General features: G+C 38.9%; 1 protein-coding gene across 2 annotated transcripts in view; it reads right to left on the bottom strand.

The window, feature by feature from the left end:
* Window positions 1-320: 320 nt before the first annotated feature.
* The window catches only part of Farsb (phenylalanyl-tRNA synthetase subunit beta), a 64,528-nt gene continuing 45,680 nt past the window's right edge, over window positions 321-19,168 (bottom strand). For both annotated transcript variants that reach the window (XM_047545800.1, XM_047545801.1), the window contains 2 exons: window positions 18,046-18,201; window positions 321-642 (listed from right to left, as the gene is read on the bottom strand). In XM_047545800.1, coding sequence (XP_047401756.1) covers window positions 491-642; window positions 18,046-18,201 — 308 coding nt within the window. In that variant the 3' untranslated portion in view covers window positions 321-490. The remainder of the gene's footprint in view (window positions 643-18,045; window positions 18,202-19,168) is intronic.

Genomic DNA, 19,168 nt, shown 5'->3' on the forward strand with positions numbered 1-19,168 from the left:
TGTGTTTTAAATATTTGTTTCAGGTTTTTCTTTCACTTTAAAAAGACTTCAAAAGTGATAATTGCTTGACCATAATTGAATCTTAGAAGTTTTCTAAAAATATTGTTAGTTTGTTGTTGCCAATGGCAAACACATGCCCACCAAAGAAAATAAAAGCCGAAACACTTCTTCTCTCACACTTGTGCAATTAGTGTGGGATCCTGTTGTGCAGGAGCCACGGGTGACATGGAGAAGCCTGCTGAGTAGCACTCGTGCTTCCAGACAGACCCTGCACCCTGGGGCGCTGCCCTGGCGCTCCAGCAAAGCAGCAGACACACAGGCACGTTCCCACCACGCTCGCCGGCCCAATGCAGCCACCAGGGGGCCAGGTGGTGCTTTTTACTTTATTAAACATTAAAGCACAAATGGATGTTTCCTGTGGAGGAGGAGAGGACACCAGAGGAGGAGAAAGGGACACTCGGGGACAGAAAGGCACAACAGAGACCCATCTTCACAAAAAAGGCTCAATATTGATTTCCAGGGAGGAGCAGGGCATGGTCAGCTCAAATCTGGTGATAACATCAGGATGAAGGACTCCGAGCTTCCCAACGCTCTGACCCCTGGCAAAGATCTCAGCGCATCGCCCGGGGAAGAAAGCAGGGCCTGAAAAGAGAGAGTGAGAGAAAAATCAATGTTTCTTCTGGCAAAATGTCAACAGACATTTAACACTAGAGGCCACAGGTCTACTTTAAAAAGAACTATTCTTTAAACCACGGGCTAAGAAAACAGTCCCTCCTCACACTTTCCAGTGTTAACAAGAAGCATTTGCTATCCCATCAAGGACTCCTGCAAGGAAAAGTCAGGGACAAATAGGAAAATAAGGGCCCTGTACGCAACCCCAGGGGTCCGAGCAGGAAGTGTGAAATAAAGGAGGCTGCCACAAGGTCAGGAGAGCCTTAAGGTACCTGTGCTCACACCTGGGACTCGTGCTACAAAGGACGAGGGGAAAAGAGGAAATGCAAAGCATGGTGCGCTGGAGGAACGTGCTGCGCACAGGTTTCCAGGTGGTCCTCGCTGACAGTCCACAGCGGTTCCTTCGCTCCTCACGACATCACTCCCTTCTACCTGATTACATGGAGAAGGCCAAGCTGCAGGGTCCTCACGGCCTACAAACCCACTGGCTAATTACAGGCGACCCACTTCCTGTCTAAAAAGAGCTTCCGAAGCAGTTCAGGAGCATCTTCTGCAAAACCACAGCAAAGAACAGACCCCAACAAGTCCGAGAGGATCCCTGCTTTACGTTAAGCCTGGCAGAAAGTTCTCTCCTCACCTGGGAGCCAATGCACGGACACAGCTCGCCAACCAGCAATAGTTCTCAAGATTTATCTGGCTAAAAACAACCAAATACATTGGCCCATTCGCGAGTCACTAAGTTACAGCGCCACAGGAGAGCATTCTGCCCTGGACTGTACTGAAGTTTACAATAATGCTGACTCATTTCTCTCGCCACCCACTTGAAAAGGGATCAGGCCCACAGCTCCGACTGATCCAACCAACGTTTACTGGCATGAGCTATAAATACCCAGGAGGGCTGGGCCACAAGCCTCCAGGCTGCCACTCAGGGTGAGTGCATTATTTATGGAAGAGCAAGCTGCTGAGTCTCCAAACAGCTTCAAGGTCAGCGTAATTAGGAAATACAAAATCAGGCTGGAGGGGAGGGAAAATCTGCTACTGTCAAGTTAATATCACAAATCCACAGAATTATACCTATTTTCCAATCAGTATAGAAAGATGTTTGTTTATATTTCTGGGAGAAAGACCTGAAAAATATTTTTAATTGTCCCTAGGGTTACTCAGACAACCTGGATAAAGTGGCCTGTTTCTCCCATCTGCCCAGGCTAAACCATTCTGCTTCATGGTCAAAGCAAGAATTCCAGTGAACTGCAACTAGGTACTGTATTTGCACTAATCCACACTTAGGAAAGGGGTGAGGAAGGGAATCGAATGAAATCATTCAGAAACCAAACTGGATGGATAAGGTAGAGCCTTGGTGAGATATGAAATATTGCTAAATCTGATAAAGATGGTACATTTTAATTCTATTAAAATGAAAATCTAATGATTATCTCCCCCACCAGAAAACAAAAGAAATTTTCAAGAGACAAACCAAGGAAATTTTTATAAAGTGTTGATGGTCAGCAGTATGACCGAAATCGTAAACCCCCAGAGACTGCTGGGGCTCCCTTCTCCCATTACCCAGCTGTATACACTAGAGTTGAACACATACCCTCTGAGAAAGACACTGGCCTATGTTATAAGGTCACTCAGAAAGGAAATATTGGAGACCTTCCGCAATAACCTTGCTGTACCAGAATCTTTCCTTTTGTCTATCCTCATTCCAATTTGATTGGATTCGTTTTTACTGAAGCATAAAACCAAACTATTTTCGAATCTAAGCCAGATGTGCTCCTTCTGACAATGTTAGCAAAATAAAGCATAAGAGATAAGAACTCAGAATTTTTACTTCATATAACCTTTGAATCAGCACTTTTTAGCAAAATTCAGTTAACTTCTTCAGTTGCCAGCTCACATTCTCTCTCTCTCTCTGTAGATATTTGGATCAAACTTTGTTTTAGTTCATTAAATAGTCAGGTATATGGTCAAATATTTATATCACTGAATACAATTTTCTCTTTTCCCAAAGAAAAGCAAAGAGAACTAAGATTTGCATGATGCCTTCAGATACAGCCAAGTATGATAGTATTCTAAATGGCAAATGCCAAAAGTTTTCACCCAAGAGCTGGGCATGGTGTGGCACACGCGGCACACGCCTTAGTTCTGGCAACCAGGGAGGCTGAGGCAGGAGGATCACAAACTCAAAGCCTGCCTCAGCAATTTAGTGAGGCCCTAAGCAACTTAGCAAGACCCTGTCTCAAAATAAAAAATAAAAATTGCTGGGAGAGGGGACTCAGTGGTTAAGTTCCCTGGGTTCAATCCCCAGTACCCCGAAGGAAAAAAAAAATATTCACCCTAGCACATGGACCCATCTGAGTCACAAGGGTGTCCTAAACTGTTCCCAGCAGAAGGTCTTCACCGAATCCCAGAGAAGCAGGCACCAAAGGGCCTGCTGTCCTTTCACTCAATAAATAGCCTCCCCTACTCACTTACCATGTAAAACTTAAGCCCAACACTGGGATTTCTTTATGAATGTCACTGCTAAAAACTGCACACTTTGACCTGAGATGACAACTTTAACTTTTCTTGTCCTTTTTCAATTCTAATGACACAGATACTTAGGATTTTTGCATTTAGCCTGTTCGATTAGAGCAAGGCTGAGGTTATCCTATACATACACAAACTAAACAGCATACAGAAGGGTCTTGAAGCTCTCAAGGGGAACAGATGGTTCTTAAAAGATGTGCTACTTGACTGATTACAAGTGAACTAGAAACGCTGAAAGAAAATTGAAAATTACTAAAACATAAGCATTTCTTAGTGCTTTCAAAACCTTTATGGTTTTTAATTTGGTTTTTCTAATTTACAGACAGAACTGCTTCACTAACAAAGGGAGTACACCCCCCTAAACAACAATCAGCCTGAAAAGTTCAAAGGTGAGGGCAGTTTGGCTCAGTGACTTAGGCGGTCATCAAGTGCTAGCAGGACTGATGCATCTTAAACAGCAGTCTGTCCAGAAATCAAAGTAGTCATATCAGAATGGATCTAAATATGGGTCCAGGCTTAGGAAAACTCAGACCTGGATGGCAGCCAGCTTTCAAAGTCCACTTTTATCTCATTGACAAACAAAAACATTTTTGGAAAGAACACATCCTGTGTCTAAAAACACAGAGTTGCCAATTCAAGGAGAATCATATTGTCACGTGAACAGGAACTCTAAAATTCAAATTCTGAAGGGTACATTGGTTAGTTTTCTTTTATTGGTGTATTTAAGTCCTGATTTTCTGGTGTATCAAAACGTACAAATAGTACAGTTTTCTACCTGTGTCCTCAGCTCCCCACCCTGGGCAAAAGGCCTCTCAAGCCCACCTCTGCACCAAGTTCCTGTGCTGATTAAACTCTCAGTTTGCTGATATCGACCATGGAAAAATGACTTCCCGAATAAAATAGATCTGGGGGAAAGAAAGTTCTTGTTGAAATACATGTGGAAACCCTGACCGAAAAAAAAAAAGAAAAAAAAAAAAAATCAGTTAAGCACAAATAAGAGTTTAATTTCCCAAACTTAGTGGGGTGTGAGTAAGCCCCTTAATTACAGCCTTTGTGGCATCTCTTCAAGGTCTATAATCGTCTCTCCTCTAACGGCAGGGCCACTCAGGACCTCGGGGTCATTCCTGGACCCATAATCCAGCACAGTACCCAGTCTTTAGCACATTTTCTGGCTAATTGACCATCAAAGAGTCTGTGAGCACCTCTCTTTCTCGTTGCCAAACACCTTTCACAGTTGCTTTTTGTCTCATCTCTTTTTTAGAGTAATAGTACAGGCCTAAGTTTGGATAAGCTTTACGCACCAAGCCATTCCTTTAATTTGATGAAGCATCGGAAGTAGAAGCTTAAGGCAGTAACAGGGCGGACTCCAGAGCTGGAAGCATGGAGGGCGTTAGCAAGCACTAGGTTCCTACCGCTTACCTCAAGTTCCACTGGCTATGACAACACATGGATTTGGCCCTTTACTTGGCACATCTCTAAAAATCATCTACTCACATAACTGAACTCTTCTCTTTGTATTACCAATACATGTGTTGGGTTCCAAACTCTCACACGATTAACTGCCTGCAATCTGGTACTATACCATCCAAATTTTCTGAACGGAAAAGAACAAAATAAAAAGGGGGACAGGAAATACTGGAAAAGGAATGCCCATAAATCATGTGTCACAGCTAATAACAGAAACAGTCTTTGTGAGCTTTCCCCATATGTTAAGTCCCCCAAATCAGGAATGAAATAGAAAATTAGAATTATATAGATACTGCAAGCCACTGGGCAAAATGAATGTATTTTAATGAAAGTAGTTTAAGTCTCATCTAAATGGCTGATTAATATATTAGGGTGAAGGAAGGAATGATTATTTAACAAACTGTCGAGTTGGCACCTACCCAAACCCTTCCCTCCCCACGAAGCACAAGACAAGACCAAAAAAAAAAAAATCCCCATATTCCTTTCTGGAGTGAAAACAACCGAGTGGTGACAGGGCAGGGCAGAGCAGAAGGGGGCTCAGGCTGCAGTTTCCTACGTGGGGCTCCTTCCTACTGTCCCACCAGTTTTCTGAGAATGTAAACCGTCTACCTCGGCTGCCAGTGTGTCAGCCTCCCCTTCCTGTTCTAAATAATTTACAGGCCCGTACACCGAACACACACACCGCACGCCGGAGCGTGCCTGCACTCTTACAGGTGGTTGTTCTCAAGTTTTAGAACCAGCAGGGTTTTGAGGGCACCGGTGAATTACAGGAAGAAGGGGAGGACGCGAGGAGGGAAAGGTACAAACCAGGGAGGCAAGGCTTCCGTTAACCTAAAAAAGAAAGGAGAAGGCTTAGGAACATGAGGAGCCAAAATATCACCGGAGAGATAAACACAAAACATTTTTTCAGATCCCAGTACACTCAGGAGGAATGTCTCTGTAAAGACCATTGAATTTGTAAGTGGAGACTAAATAATTTCCAACTGGTAATATAAAACACCCCTGTTCCCCCAGATGTATACAATTCTCACTTTGCATTTGAAGTGAAATATTTATGGTACCTAAAGTCTGTAAAGAAAGGGGACCTAATCCTTTGAGTTTAATGGCCATCTTTCATCCCTTTCTGAAGATCAAAAGAAAGAAAACCCCTTACACAACTTTCCAGTGCTAATCCCAACACACCTGCAGACATCATTAACTCTTAAAGTGAAGCAACTGGGTGAGAGGGAACTGGTACCTACTTACCGCCTAGCACGAACTCGGAGACGAAGCCACTGTTACGGCAGCATTCAAGCAAGAAAGGGCCTGGCAAAATCTATTACAAATGAGCCAGGGTCCTGGGTACCTTCTTCTTTAAAAGCAGTTATCGAAGCACCTGACTACCCTTATCTTCAACAAGAACAACCTTTTATAAGTCACTACAATTTCCTTATAATTAAGTAAATATTTAGAATTATAACTCCAAAATCTCCCAGTCTTCGTTAGTGTAGAGAGATTTACCATTCCTGGTCCAGGGGTATCACTTTTTAAAATTTCTTTAGTTATCTAATAGGGCAAACACTAAATGATTAAAAGGAAAATGCTAGGGAAACAAGATCTATTTCAAAGTCTGATCATATACTAGTGTTTCTCACATATACACAGTCATATCTCAAAATCTGAAGGAGGTAAGGAATGCTGCAAAAAGCTTAAAGGTTAAATATCTAATTACTACACTTCATTCACTCATTCATTCCTGGCGCTAGGGATGAACCCAGGGTGGTTTTACCACTGAGCTACATTCCCAGCCCTTTTTGAGACAGGTAAAGTGCGCAGGCTGGTCTTGAACTTGTGATCCCCCTGCCTTAGCCGCCCCAGAAGCTGGGATTTCAGGCATGTGGCCAGCATGCCTGGCCCTCCAATTGCAATTTTAAATCAAACTCAAATTAACTTGTATGAAACCAAAGGACTTAACTCTAGGTTAAAACGTCCTCTTGGACTCTCAGTCCTGAAAACTCCTATTCCTAAAAACAGTCATCATCCTCCATTTGTCTGACACTCATTTTCTGCCAAATTTTCACATTTAAGTACTCAAAGGAGATATTTAGAGTAACAACTTCAAAGATAAAAGGTACAAACTGCCCTGCCTTCCCAAGTCAACAAATAGTTCTTTTTGTAGTCTTTCACATGACAAAAATTTTAGAGGTACTGTTTCTCAAATCAGATATTAACAATGTATACTTCCTCCATAATAATAATAATGATAATAAGAATACAGTAGGGCTAATTAGAAAAGAATGGAAATGTTGAGCATGAGACTGTGTCAATAATTTCACAATGAGTAAATTCAACTGAGACCTTTGGCTAACTTGTAGCAAACATAACTTCAAACGTGTAATTATAATAGATATATTTTAGTTTTAGAATTAGATTCAGCTGACAAGTAAGGCATGTAGAAGAAAAAGAATAGAACAATAATGAAAACATGGTAGCCTGTTTCTACTCATCTTCCATCACCAGTAAAAGCAGTGAACCAGTCCCAGGGCAGCCCTGGCCAAGTCCTTTGTGGTACAGGCGAGTTACAGATGGGAAAGTGACGCACAAGGAGATTAGAAGCCTTGCCCAAGGCGAGCAACAGTATAGGCAGGAGAGCAAGCTAAAGGTGAAGAGGGCCACTGAATCAGCCCTCCTCAGGTGGCCTCCAGGCACAGAAGGCCTACGGCATGATGCTTTTAAGCTTTTGGTCAAGCTGTTCATTTGATGTTTGCAAACTTTTCTGTCCTAAAATGAAATAAATAAACACAACTTAAGACAGCACGGAAAAAGACTGATAGTTCCTTACCTCTAACCTGAGGACATCCCCAGTGTGCTCTGCAATATTACTAAAATGCATAATACTGACAATACCCCGAGTCTCCGAGTGAAAGCAGAACTACCGTTTTTTTTAAAGTCCCATTTAACAGTGGCCTTAATGAATAAATTGTGGATTTCTAAAACCAGGCTAGAATTATTTGAGCATATAAACAAACACCAAGGTGATATGGTCTAAAAGGGTAAAGAGCTGGGTGTGGTGGCACATGCTTATAAACTCAGGGACTTGGGAGGCTGAGGCAGAAGGGTCACAAGTTAGAGAAGCCAGTCTGGGCAACTTAGTAAGATGCTGTCTCAAAATGAATAAAATAGAGGACTGGTGATGTAGCTCAGAGCTCAATCCCCAGTACCGAACATAAACAAACAAACAAACAAAGAAAATGAGTGAACATGTGAGAACCTGTGGCGGAGGGTGCTTTTGAATTTAAACTTCTGCAGTATCTTATAAGTAGAAAGGACGCTGGAGGCAGTCCTGATCACTCCCTTAGGTGACAAAGGAGAAAGCAGAGATAAACCCGGTTAGGAAAACTACAGAGCCAGGTTACGGAAGAGCTAAGGAGGAACCCAGGTCTTCCTGAACTCGGTCTACAGCTCTGTCGCCCAGTGCTGCTTTTCCAAGGGCAAACTCAACATTACGAAGTTTCCTCTGAGGAGTGATTACCAATTCCAAAATGCTTCCCCAAATTATTGTCTTTGCCTCTCCTAACAATCCAAATGGTGCACACAGGACAGATATTCATTCCCATTTTACAGTTAAGGAAATTGGCACAAAGAAATTAAGTCCTTAGTCATATATTTAAAATAAAAGAGGACTTGCAGCAACAGTTGACTTTCATATTTTCTAGGTTTAACGGTGTATTCTTTCCTATCATTACAATTGACACCTTGGGATTTGCTTTTTCAACTTAATTTATATTTACATATTTAAAGACATTCCATTTTATTTATATATCATAGTTGCCAAATTACTCTTTAAGTATTTTATCTTAGAGTTGTTTTCCATTATTCACTACTACAAGTAGTTTCTATAAACATATGCTACTTTTTGCTCTTTCTTGGATTATTTCCTTTTTCCCAAAGCAGTGCTATACAAAAAGACAAAACCAAAATGAACCACCGTATAACTCATTATGTATTGAAACGTTAAACAATGGACTTCGAGCAGTGGTAGTAGCAATAAACCACAGACTATACTGATCTCATCTTGTACAATACAGATAAAAAGCTTTCTCCCACAGAGTACCATCTATTACCTTTCAAGAAAATCCCATTGGTGGGGGAAAATGACTCAAAACAGCCTAGGGACACAACCCTAGGAAGAAAGCTTTGTTCAGAGAATGTAATTCAGACTAACCAACAAGGAGTCTTTAAGGATGAAGAAGAGTGAACAGAAACCCTTCTCTTGGAAGGTGAATGCCAAAGTATAGTGACACAGAAGGGGAAAAATTAGGGTGCTGGGGAGGGAGGAGTAGAAGACAATTCAATCAAAATACAGAAAGCCACAAGAGATGATAAGTAGGGCTCCAAAGACAAGCTGCCAATCCCGCACTTGGCCTAAATTCCCCCAGCAGAAAGATACCAGTTCCTGACCCACGCCCACGTGGGCCATCAGGAGCTCAGAAGTATTTCCATAGGGGTGAGTCACCTGGGTAACCTAACGAAGGATAGCATTTACTTCTCAAACAGATCAAGTTAGGCCACAGATATTCAACATAAATGTAAAGTAAAGTAAAGTAACTCATCAAAATCAGAACTGGGACCTTAATGAAGTTAACAGTCCTTTTTTTTTTTTTTTTTCTTTTTGGTACTGGGGATTGAACTCGGGTGTTTTACTACTGAGCTACATTACTGGTCCTTTTTTATTTTTTAATTTGGGACTCACTAAATTGCTTATGGCCTTGCTAAATTGCTGAGGTTGATCCTTCTGCCTCAGCCTTCCTAGCTGCTGGAATTAAAGGTGTGTGCGATTGTGTCCTGCCAGCCTATCACTTTATGTAAAAGGAGTATGGGGAATACTTTGAATGTCAACCTGTGAGATTCCTGTAATGATGTAACACAGAGCAATGTGAGCTACAACGAACATACACACACACACAGGGAGAGAGGAGAGAGAGGAAGAGAGAAGGGGAGGGGGAGAGAGGGAGAGCAGGGGGAGTGTCTCCAAAGAATGTATGGGGGAGAGGAGAACATGCTGTAGATGAAAGCACTCTGGAGAAGACAGATACCTAATGGATGTTTAATTTTCTACAGATCCACAGCCCCAAAAGTCCACAGTAAATATACATTTTAATTTTTAAACAAAGCAGATTATGTATCAATATAATATTAAAAATCAGAGTAAGCATTAGTTATTAAATATTTCTAGAATCTAGCTCATTAAGAAGAAATACCAGAAAAACATCAAACACTGATTTTTAACAACCTTCTACATTCCTTGATAAAGTTTGAAATGATAATGCATTAACTTCTGAGCAACAGGAATTACTAAGCCAAGCTACACCTGTGACTTCATGATGCAAGAAGGGAACAAGACAGAGGTGGTGAATAAATTGTTGAGATCCAAGGGAAAGACTTCATTATTCTCAGGGGATAAATGACAGAAGCAATAAGACCAAAAGAAAATGAGAAAAACAGATTCTCTCTCAACAGCGCCCTTGGATGGGAAATGTGGTCACCAGCAAAGAGCTCTGAACGACAACAACACTGATGCTTTCCCACCCCGAGGCAGCCAGAGCGTAAGAAGCAGGCGGGGGCTCTGAAGACCAGCTGCCACTTTGGCATGTAATGTATTTTTTAAATATTATAAATATTCCAACATAACAGAGTATTTGCTATGTGATTTTTACACCCCCTGGTCACAGATATCTTTCAGAATCTCTTCGAAATTTAGTACATGGTATATAAACCGCATATGTGATCATTTAAGATCTGGAAATCACAGGTTAGAAACCACTTAATTTTCAAAACTGAAGTCTCATTTCAACGTTTAATTATCTCATTTTACTTACAGAAAAATGTAATGATGGGAAAAAACGAATGTTAATGGACCAAAAGGAACTGGGCTGATCAAGGAGAATGATGCTAACTAACTCTAATATATACTTGGGAGTTTCTTGAACTACTTCTCAAGAAAGATGGTGAACAATAGCAGGCTTCTTTTCTTCAAAAAGAAGTCTACAGCAAGTTATACTTTATAACTTAGAGGATCTGTGAACTTCACTCTGATATGAATCAGATTTTTATTCCAATTCTCACCTAGTTTCAAATGTAGTCACATTTCCTTAAGGATGTGTTCAATTTGATGGAAGGACTTTACCTTTTAAATATATCACAGATCAGGGGTATTACATTTTCTCTGTTCATTAATGGATTTCAAGAAGAATTTAACATAAAATAAGGTGAGATTAGGAAGAAGTTAATCAGTATCATTAACAAAAAGTCACAGTAATAACTAGAAAGCAACATGTATTAAAAAAATCTACAAAGCATATGGAAAAATATAAAATTGGACCTACTCTTCATACTGTATTCAAGATAAATTACAAATAGATAAAAGAAAATGGACATTTAAGCAACAGGAAAAACACTAATCTCAGAGCAGAAGAAACTTTCCTATCAATGACTCGAAATTCAACATCAATAAAGAAAAAGATTAAGAAATTTGACAATATAACTTAATAAAATCTGCATGGCAAAGAAAAAAAGTCAAAAAATAGTTTACATACTGACAAAAAATACTTGGATATGTGTCACAGGATTTATATCCATATAACATATAAGATCTCTAAAAATAACCTAAAGAATGAACCTAAAGAAAAAAAAAATAAGCAAGACAAGAGGTTCAAAAAAGGAAATAAAAATTTCTGGTAAACATGAAATACTTTTACACTTGCTCCTAAGAAGGGAGGTTCAATGAAAACTTGAGATATACTATTTCCCACCTAATAATCGGGGGAAAAATAGAAAAATTTAGTGACTCTAGCAACCAAGTAGAGAAATAGGTCTTCTCATCTGCTGCTGCTGAGCTTGCACACGAGATGTTTGAAGGAGAGGAGTTTGGCACTATCAGGTAAAAATATGAACTTACCTTTTGTCCCAATAACCCCATACTTCTAGGAATCTGTCCCAAAGATACACTGGCAAAAATACCAATATCTTTTTTCACCCAGTACATACAGTTGAATTAAAGTAACTCCAGAGTATATATATTCTCAACAAAGTTTTTAAAAGTGGTTCTTGAAGAAGGGGGCATGAACGAATCTGGTTGGGCCTCCAAAGCTGAGCCCACCTTGGCAACAACCACACACTTCTCAGCATTCAACTCCTCTCGCCGTTTTCCTAGATTCCTCACAAGCAGCACTGATACAGAAGACGTGGCAAACATGCGACAAGGATGCTATAAACGATGGCAATGAATGGTCGTGATGGAAGACCAGCCACTGCCCAAAGTCACAAGCCAGGTGTGGTGGTCTCCAGCTACTCAGAAGGCTGGGGTGGAGGATCACCTAAGTTCATGAATTCCAAGGTCAGTCGGGACAGCTAAGTGAGATCCTGCCTCAAAAAAAAAAAAAAAAAAAATCTCAAAAGTCACCTAGAAAGGTAGCTTTGGGGCCACTGGCTTCTTACAGATATTGTTTGTGTATGATCCCAAGAGCTTTTGTGTGTGGCTTAGGTTCTGAGAATTACCTAAAATAGTTTATCATTTAATTCAAAAAGTTACTGAACACATCATTCATTATGTCAAGTGCTGAAAAGAAAAAAATGTTGATAATATCTGATTACCATAACTACTTATAAGTTATTTTTTCATACCACAGAAAGTTAAAAGTTAAATTCAGTGAAAATAATTTTTAACCAATTAAATTTTTAATTGTTTTGTTGAAAAAACAAGTTTTGAATGACTTTTAAAACTTTTGATTATTTCATTATGCATTTCATAAATTGCCAATTGGTATAATTTGATACAATTTACATCAGTAAGTACCCTAAAACTTGTACTTTAAGACTAAAATTTTTGTTTAGTCATCATTAACCCTACATTAATAAAAAATGTTAAGCTTTATATTTATCCTTCTTATGTATACAGCACTATACGTATAGTCCATAGTAGATAGTATATTCGTGTATTAGAATTTCATGGAGGGGCAATTAAGAATAAAAGACCGGAAAATGTCCTTAGAGGAGAGAGCATGTAAAAAAAGGCTGAGAAATGCTATATTAACACAATTTTCTATCAGAGGGAATACTGAGCTGGCCAGGACATCTAGCGTGGACCTGGTGTCAAATACCCCACTTTGTTATGAGCACTGCCATGTCAGGTGACCACCAAAACACACCAAGAACAGGAGTGAAGTGAACAAGAGAGGCAGAACTTACCTCATGCTTATGAGAGGGTGGCAAAATCAATACCCAAGCTCAAAACCACAAAAGGGTCAGGGAATCTGTGATCAGTGCTGAAGATGCCATAAAAACCCTGCGGTCCCTAGGACACCCTGATCCTGCTGTGCGACAGTTACCCCTCATTTGTTTAATGTGGCCTTGAGTCTTTATTCTTGCAAGGAAGCTAATGGAAATGGTAGTACTAGAAAAACTTGGTGCAAACAGACAGCCAGAGGGTACGTACAAACTATTTTTACACATGGTAATAAGGTCAGAAGCTTAAAAGCTTCCAAACTTCTTTTTTTAACCTGATGCCTTAACACCTTTGTTGATGGTAATTAATTCAGACTGCTATACAGATCCCCCTTTATTATAGCCCAGAAAGTTTTGTGTAAATCAAACCATAAACTGAATACCTGTATTTCAACAAATTGTTCAACAGATATTTTTCTCATCTATTTTGAAGCTCCCATTACACTGAGAACCAGTGTGACGACTAGGGAAACATCACAATTTCACCCATATTTTTTTTTAAGCATCAGAAATCTTTCACAGGTGTCCTGAAAGGCAAATAAGGTCAGGACCTACAGGTCAAGCCAATGATCATTAGGTGTTACTGTAACAGAAGGTTCCTAATAGCCACAGTATGTACATATGGTGTAGGATTAAAGGTGTGTATTACTTACAAAGTTGTTTTTCACTTCATAAAATGAATTACGAACAGCATGAAAACTAGAATTGTCAAAACCAAAGTTCTAAAATTTTTGTCTCTCCATCTGGGACTTTGTCTCAAGTCAAGCTGAAGTTTTCTGTAGAACTGTAAGTAATCAAAACTGAAATAGGTGGCAAGCTAAAGGGGGAACTCTCCAGTCAATGCAGCCCATCACTAGCAAAGCCCACTACATTCTACATGAAATTATTTTTGCCACTGATCTGCCCAGCAACCACAGAACTGTTCTAAACAAAAAAATGTTGAGAATTTTCCTTGCCCAGAAGTGGTTTCTGAAAAGGATAAATGCATCTAAACATACATAATTTAGTTTGCAAAAAAACCACAAAAACAAAGAGGAAGAGGCCTGAAAAAAAGCATATACATATGCTATAAAATCTGATCAAATACCACTAAAACATTCTGAGTTGAACTCTTCTGAAACCTTTAAAATGCTATGCAGTCTGCTAACCAGTTAAAGATCGCTCTTTTTTTTTTTTTTTTTTTTTTTAACTCAACAATGCCCTTATGCTATCATCAAACCAACTTGATATTCTAGCTCACTTTAGGGTCTTAAACTGCAAGGGTGCTCAGCAAATGAAAAATATGTAAGATTAAGCAATCAGGCTTTTCACTCTGACTGGTCACAGTGCTTCTAGGTACTTCTGCACATACTCCATATGCTGCAGAGCGCTGCTGGCTGCAAAATAAGCAAGGTTACAATTCAATGTCAACACAACTCCTTGGAATCGATGTGATGATCAATCAAATAAATTTCCAGATATCTTGTACAAAGAACAGGGCCAAATTTCTCAAAGGGTAATCAAGTTCTATCCCACTTATCCCTACCATCAAACAAAGCAAAAAGGAAGCTTGGAAGCATATACTACAAAGGACAGAAAAAAATTAGGTATAACTGTCAGTGTAACTGACATTAGCAGGAATCTCTGGTGAACAGACTTAGCTCAATTATAATTGCAAAGCCACTAGGGATTTTTAATTATTAAAAAGTAAACCATATGCCAGAGTAATAGAATACAGCTCAATAATCAAGAATGGCATGAAACAGTAGTTCTTAATCTGTTTCCACTCTACTTTTTGATACTCTGAAGACCTTTTGTTAGCAGAAAAAGCTATCTGTAGAAACAGTAGGTCTGAGGAAATGATGTAGCTAATAAATAAGCCCCAACAACCAATTCTTGTGTTTAAAGATTTACTTAGAAGTATGGAAAACAAGTTTTGTTTCTTAGTTGTGGTATGTATGTATGCATATATATTAAACAAAGAACTAATACCAGCTTTACCACTGACTTATTTTGACAAGCACTTATTTTGACAAAGAAATCTTTAGGTCTCGATTTCTTTGACCATAAAAAAAGAAAAAAGGATAATCGTATTTGTCATTAGATAATCAAAATAGACTTAGAAATCCCTATGAAAAATGAGGAATCATTATTTATAATGACACTAATTCTCTTTGGCTTGATGGCTCTTACAGAAAGCATCCTGAGAAAAAAGCACCCAGAACTAGCATATGCCCATGAATCCAGGGCAACTGATGTGGCCAATGAGGGTGGTGAGTGGCGAAAGTAAACATCCTACCCCTTTTCAGGGAAAGCCAGTTAGAAATATTGAATACCACTGATCCAGGCCACCCACACACATAAAGCAGTGGTACCAAAGCTGCCCAAATTCAGAAATCTTAGACATTTCATAGCTCTAAAAACTTTTAAAAACATTATGAAATTTCATATGAGAACCAATGAAGATTCATAAAAGAAATATAAGTCTGAGTCTGTAAATTCTCATGATTAAAAACCAAAGTAACAACTTGGCCTCACAAAATCAAACATAAAGATCTACAAACTGGCTGGGGATGCAGCTGAGTGGTAGAGTGCCTGTCTGGCATTGGTGAGAACTTGTGTTCAATTCCCAGCACCACAAAAAACAAAAGACGTGTAACCACATCAGAAGCTGTCATAGTTCACCTATATATTTGCTAATTTTAAAAATATATTTTGAACCAAAACAGCAGATATCTGTGTATTAGTGAAATTAAGTTCCAAGCATCAGATTCTGTTTCAGTGCTAATTTAGATAGAATTCAAATTATATCACAAATTTAGAATTATAAAAATCTGACATTTAAAAGGAGATCAGACATATTAACTGTATCATAAAAAGTTCTAAGTGGCATGTATCATGACATTTTCCAAATGCTAAATGCTGTAGCTTCTACCTTCTAAAGGTTTCTAATTTTTGTTTCACAATACTGGGAAATGAACTCAGGACCTCATACAGATGAGACTAGTCCTCCACCACTGAGCTATATCCCCAGCTCCTAAAGGTTTTTGAATCAAGTTTTCCCCTGAAAGCAAACCGTGCTCCCTACTGTTCTATAAACCAGCCTGTTTCTCACATTTAGCTTTGCTCAAGGGGGTTGCCTGTTTCCCTGGGTCCATCTATTCCTTCAAAGACCCACCTCACTTCCCAGAAACTCACTTAATGTTTTTCTGGTAACCTCAAGAAGCTGCACTCTCTTCCTCTTTGAACCTCAAGGCACTTGTCTTTGCAGCTTGGTTTGAGAGGTGAGATATAGTGGTCTTTTCCTCTGCAAGTTCCTCCGAGCAGGGCCCAGGTCTTACCTACACTTATCTTCTATTTTTTAAAATTTATTATTATTATTATTATTATTATTATTATTATTATTTTATCCTTATTTTCTTAACTGGGAACTCAGATTCTTCTGAGAAATGAATGTCTAAGGAACTTATCAAGACTAGAGATTCACAATATAAAGATATTGGTTTATATAAATATCATATCCATACCAAAGAATGTTTGAATCTACCAATTCAGCTCTTTACAATCTTCCAAATAAGAAAACCTCACTTAAGTGGTACAATCTGCCTTGGGGAACCGATTTTTAATCCAGTTAACCTGTTTGTTAAGTCAGATTTTTGAGAAAAGACTCTATACAGGAAGAGAAATGTTTCACGTCAGCTTACAGGTTGCCATTAACCTGGAACACCAGGTCTTCAGGCAGAATTCAAGAAGAGTAAACAGGTGAGTGCATCTAAAATGGCTGCCAGCAAGGCCTATGGAAAACACGGGAGGTGAGCCCTGGTTCCACATGGGTGGCCCAGCTCAACTTGCCTTGGTTCCCTTACTTAGGAAACCAGGATACTGGATTAGATGAACACCAGATTATCCAAATGCTGAATCCAAGAAAGCTAATAAAACTTTCCGAGGGTTTCTGACTTCTGCTTTTTTGTTTTGTGGCACGGGGGATAATTCAGTATCATTCACATTCTAACACTGGAATTCTACAAGCACTACATATCTTTCTTGCATTATTTGGTGCTATTAAATCTTTCAATTTTATTAAAAAAAAGAGAGAGAGAGAGAAAACCCTACACACTTTTAATCTAAAAAGACCTATACATTTCAGGGTTATTTTTAAAGAAATTTCAAAATGAAAAAGAAAACATAAAACTACAACAGAAAATTTCTGAGGACTAAGAAAAATATACATAAGCAAAGTTGAAAAATGTCTCCCAACCAAACCTTAAGCCACTACAAATAACTACTAAATGACACTTTTAAAATGCAGGTTCTGAGGCTGTGGTTGTAGCTCGGTGATAGAGCACTTGCCTAGCACATGTTAGTCACTGGGTTGGATCCTCAGAACCACATAAAATAAACAAAAATGTAGGTTCTGTTCGAAATTTAGGAAGCCATATATAGTTACAAAATAACAGTAAGGTAAATAGTAGAAATCAGAGGTAAAATATTTTGTTCAAGTTGTTTCTGAATCGCTTGTCAAGCCATCTTAGATTCAAGTTATGGGGATATGAAAAGCAAATCTTTTAGAACTCCTGGAATAATAAAAAGGTACATATGAGGAGCATCTACACCATTTCGTCAGCCTGCTTTAACTTAACCCTCTCAGCAAGGCTTCACTGCACTTGGGTCATTTGCCCAGAGGGTTCCCACCTTGCTCAGAGGACTCTCTGACTTCATTAACATGTATGAAGTCTTTCAGAAAAACTTTTAAGAGTTTTTTTTTTCTTTTGCCTTGACTTCAGAGAGGTAGCTTTTGAGAGCAAACCCTCCCCTCAGTTCTCAGTTTCTAGTATGGACTTATGGGCTCACTTGGGGACTGAAGGTACCTATAACCGCTTTAACGACCGGTTATCCTGGCTCAGCTGGAACAAAAGTATATTGTGTAGCGCCTAGGAGAGTTCTAAACAGAATTTTCCTAAAGTGCTGGAGGGAAAAGGGATATTTTCTGGAAAATACTAATAATTAATTGAAATAAAGTTCTATCTCCCTTCCCATACCCTTTAAATCAAAAGTGAAAAAATTTATGAGAAACAGGCCTTATTTAGCTTCTTCATTACATTATCACTAACTCTGGATTCAGCAGGCGCATCTTACCTTCTGATGCTTTGATCATGTAGCCTCCCTTATCTTTGCCAGGAGGTACATCAAGCAGCTGCATAATTCTGTCCAGCAGCCCATGGATTATCTCAAACCCAGGATTCTTGTTGTAATAAACAGCACAGAGATGCCTGTAGTTTTTTGCACCTACATCTGGAAAAAAGCAAAAGAATTGGTCACAAGGCCACATTAACTGTTACTAAAGGAACTGATTTTCCCCAACACATACACCACAAAGACAGAGAGAGAGAGAAGAGAAGAGAGAGAGAGAAAACCTATTATTTGACAAAAAGAGAAGCATATGACCTCAGGAATGCAAGGGAAGATAAAACAGTCCTTTTCAACCACTGAATTTCCAAAGGTATTTAATGGGGGTGGGGGAGGGTGAAGAACCCTCAATGCGAGTACAGTAAGATTTCGTTACAATGTGAAGCACAAAAATTCTTTGTACAACACTTCAGCAGAGCCTTAAAACTCATATTCTTTATTCATGATACTATCTAAGGGAAAAAACCTTAAGTACAAACAAAACAAAGACTTCATGTAGAAAGATATTTACTGGAGCATTATTTTCAACAGTGAAAATTAGAAACAACCTAAGTTGGGAAATAACTGTATAAAATACAGCATGGTCACTCACTAGAAAACCATGGTGGCTCACAGGAAGCACCTTTATGACAGTTTATCATAACAGCCATGGACAACAGAAAAAGGGGGGGCAGTCACAAAGTTCAAAAATAATCAAAACTAAATAATATCATTTAAAGAACATATGAAGCAAAGGGAAGAAACGACTATCAAAGCTAGGCTGACGAACGCCCCAGGTACAGGTAAGGTACTCAGAAGGGAGGTGGCACACAAGAAGCACTGGCAGGATTCATTTTTTAATCTGAGTGATGGTTATAGTAGTGTTTGTTTTACAATCTTTTTGAAACTATATATATATGTATATACATTCATCACAATTTAAACATGAAAAAAGCAGAATGCAAAATATTACCATAATAATAATTTTTTAAACTTATATAAAGAATAGAACAAAAACTATATAAATATGGCCATAAGTCAAAAACTCCATGTGGGTGGCAGGGGAGAACTAAAAAGAAATACACCTAAATAA

Source organism: Sciurus carolinensis, chromosome 3 (assembly GCF_902686445.1).
Source record: "Sciurus carolinensis chromosome 3, mSciCar1.2, whole genome shotgun sequence".
NCBI lineage: Eukaryota > Metazoa > Chordata > Mammalia > Rodentia > Sciuridae > Sciurus > Sciurus carolinensis.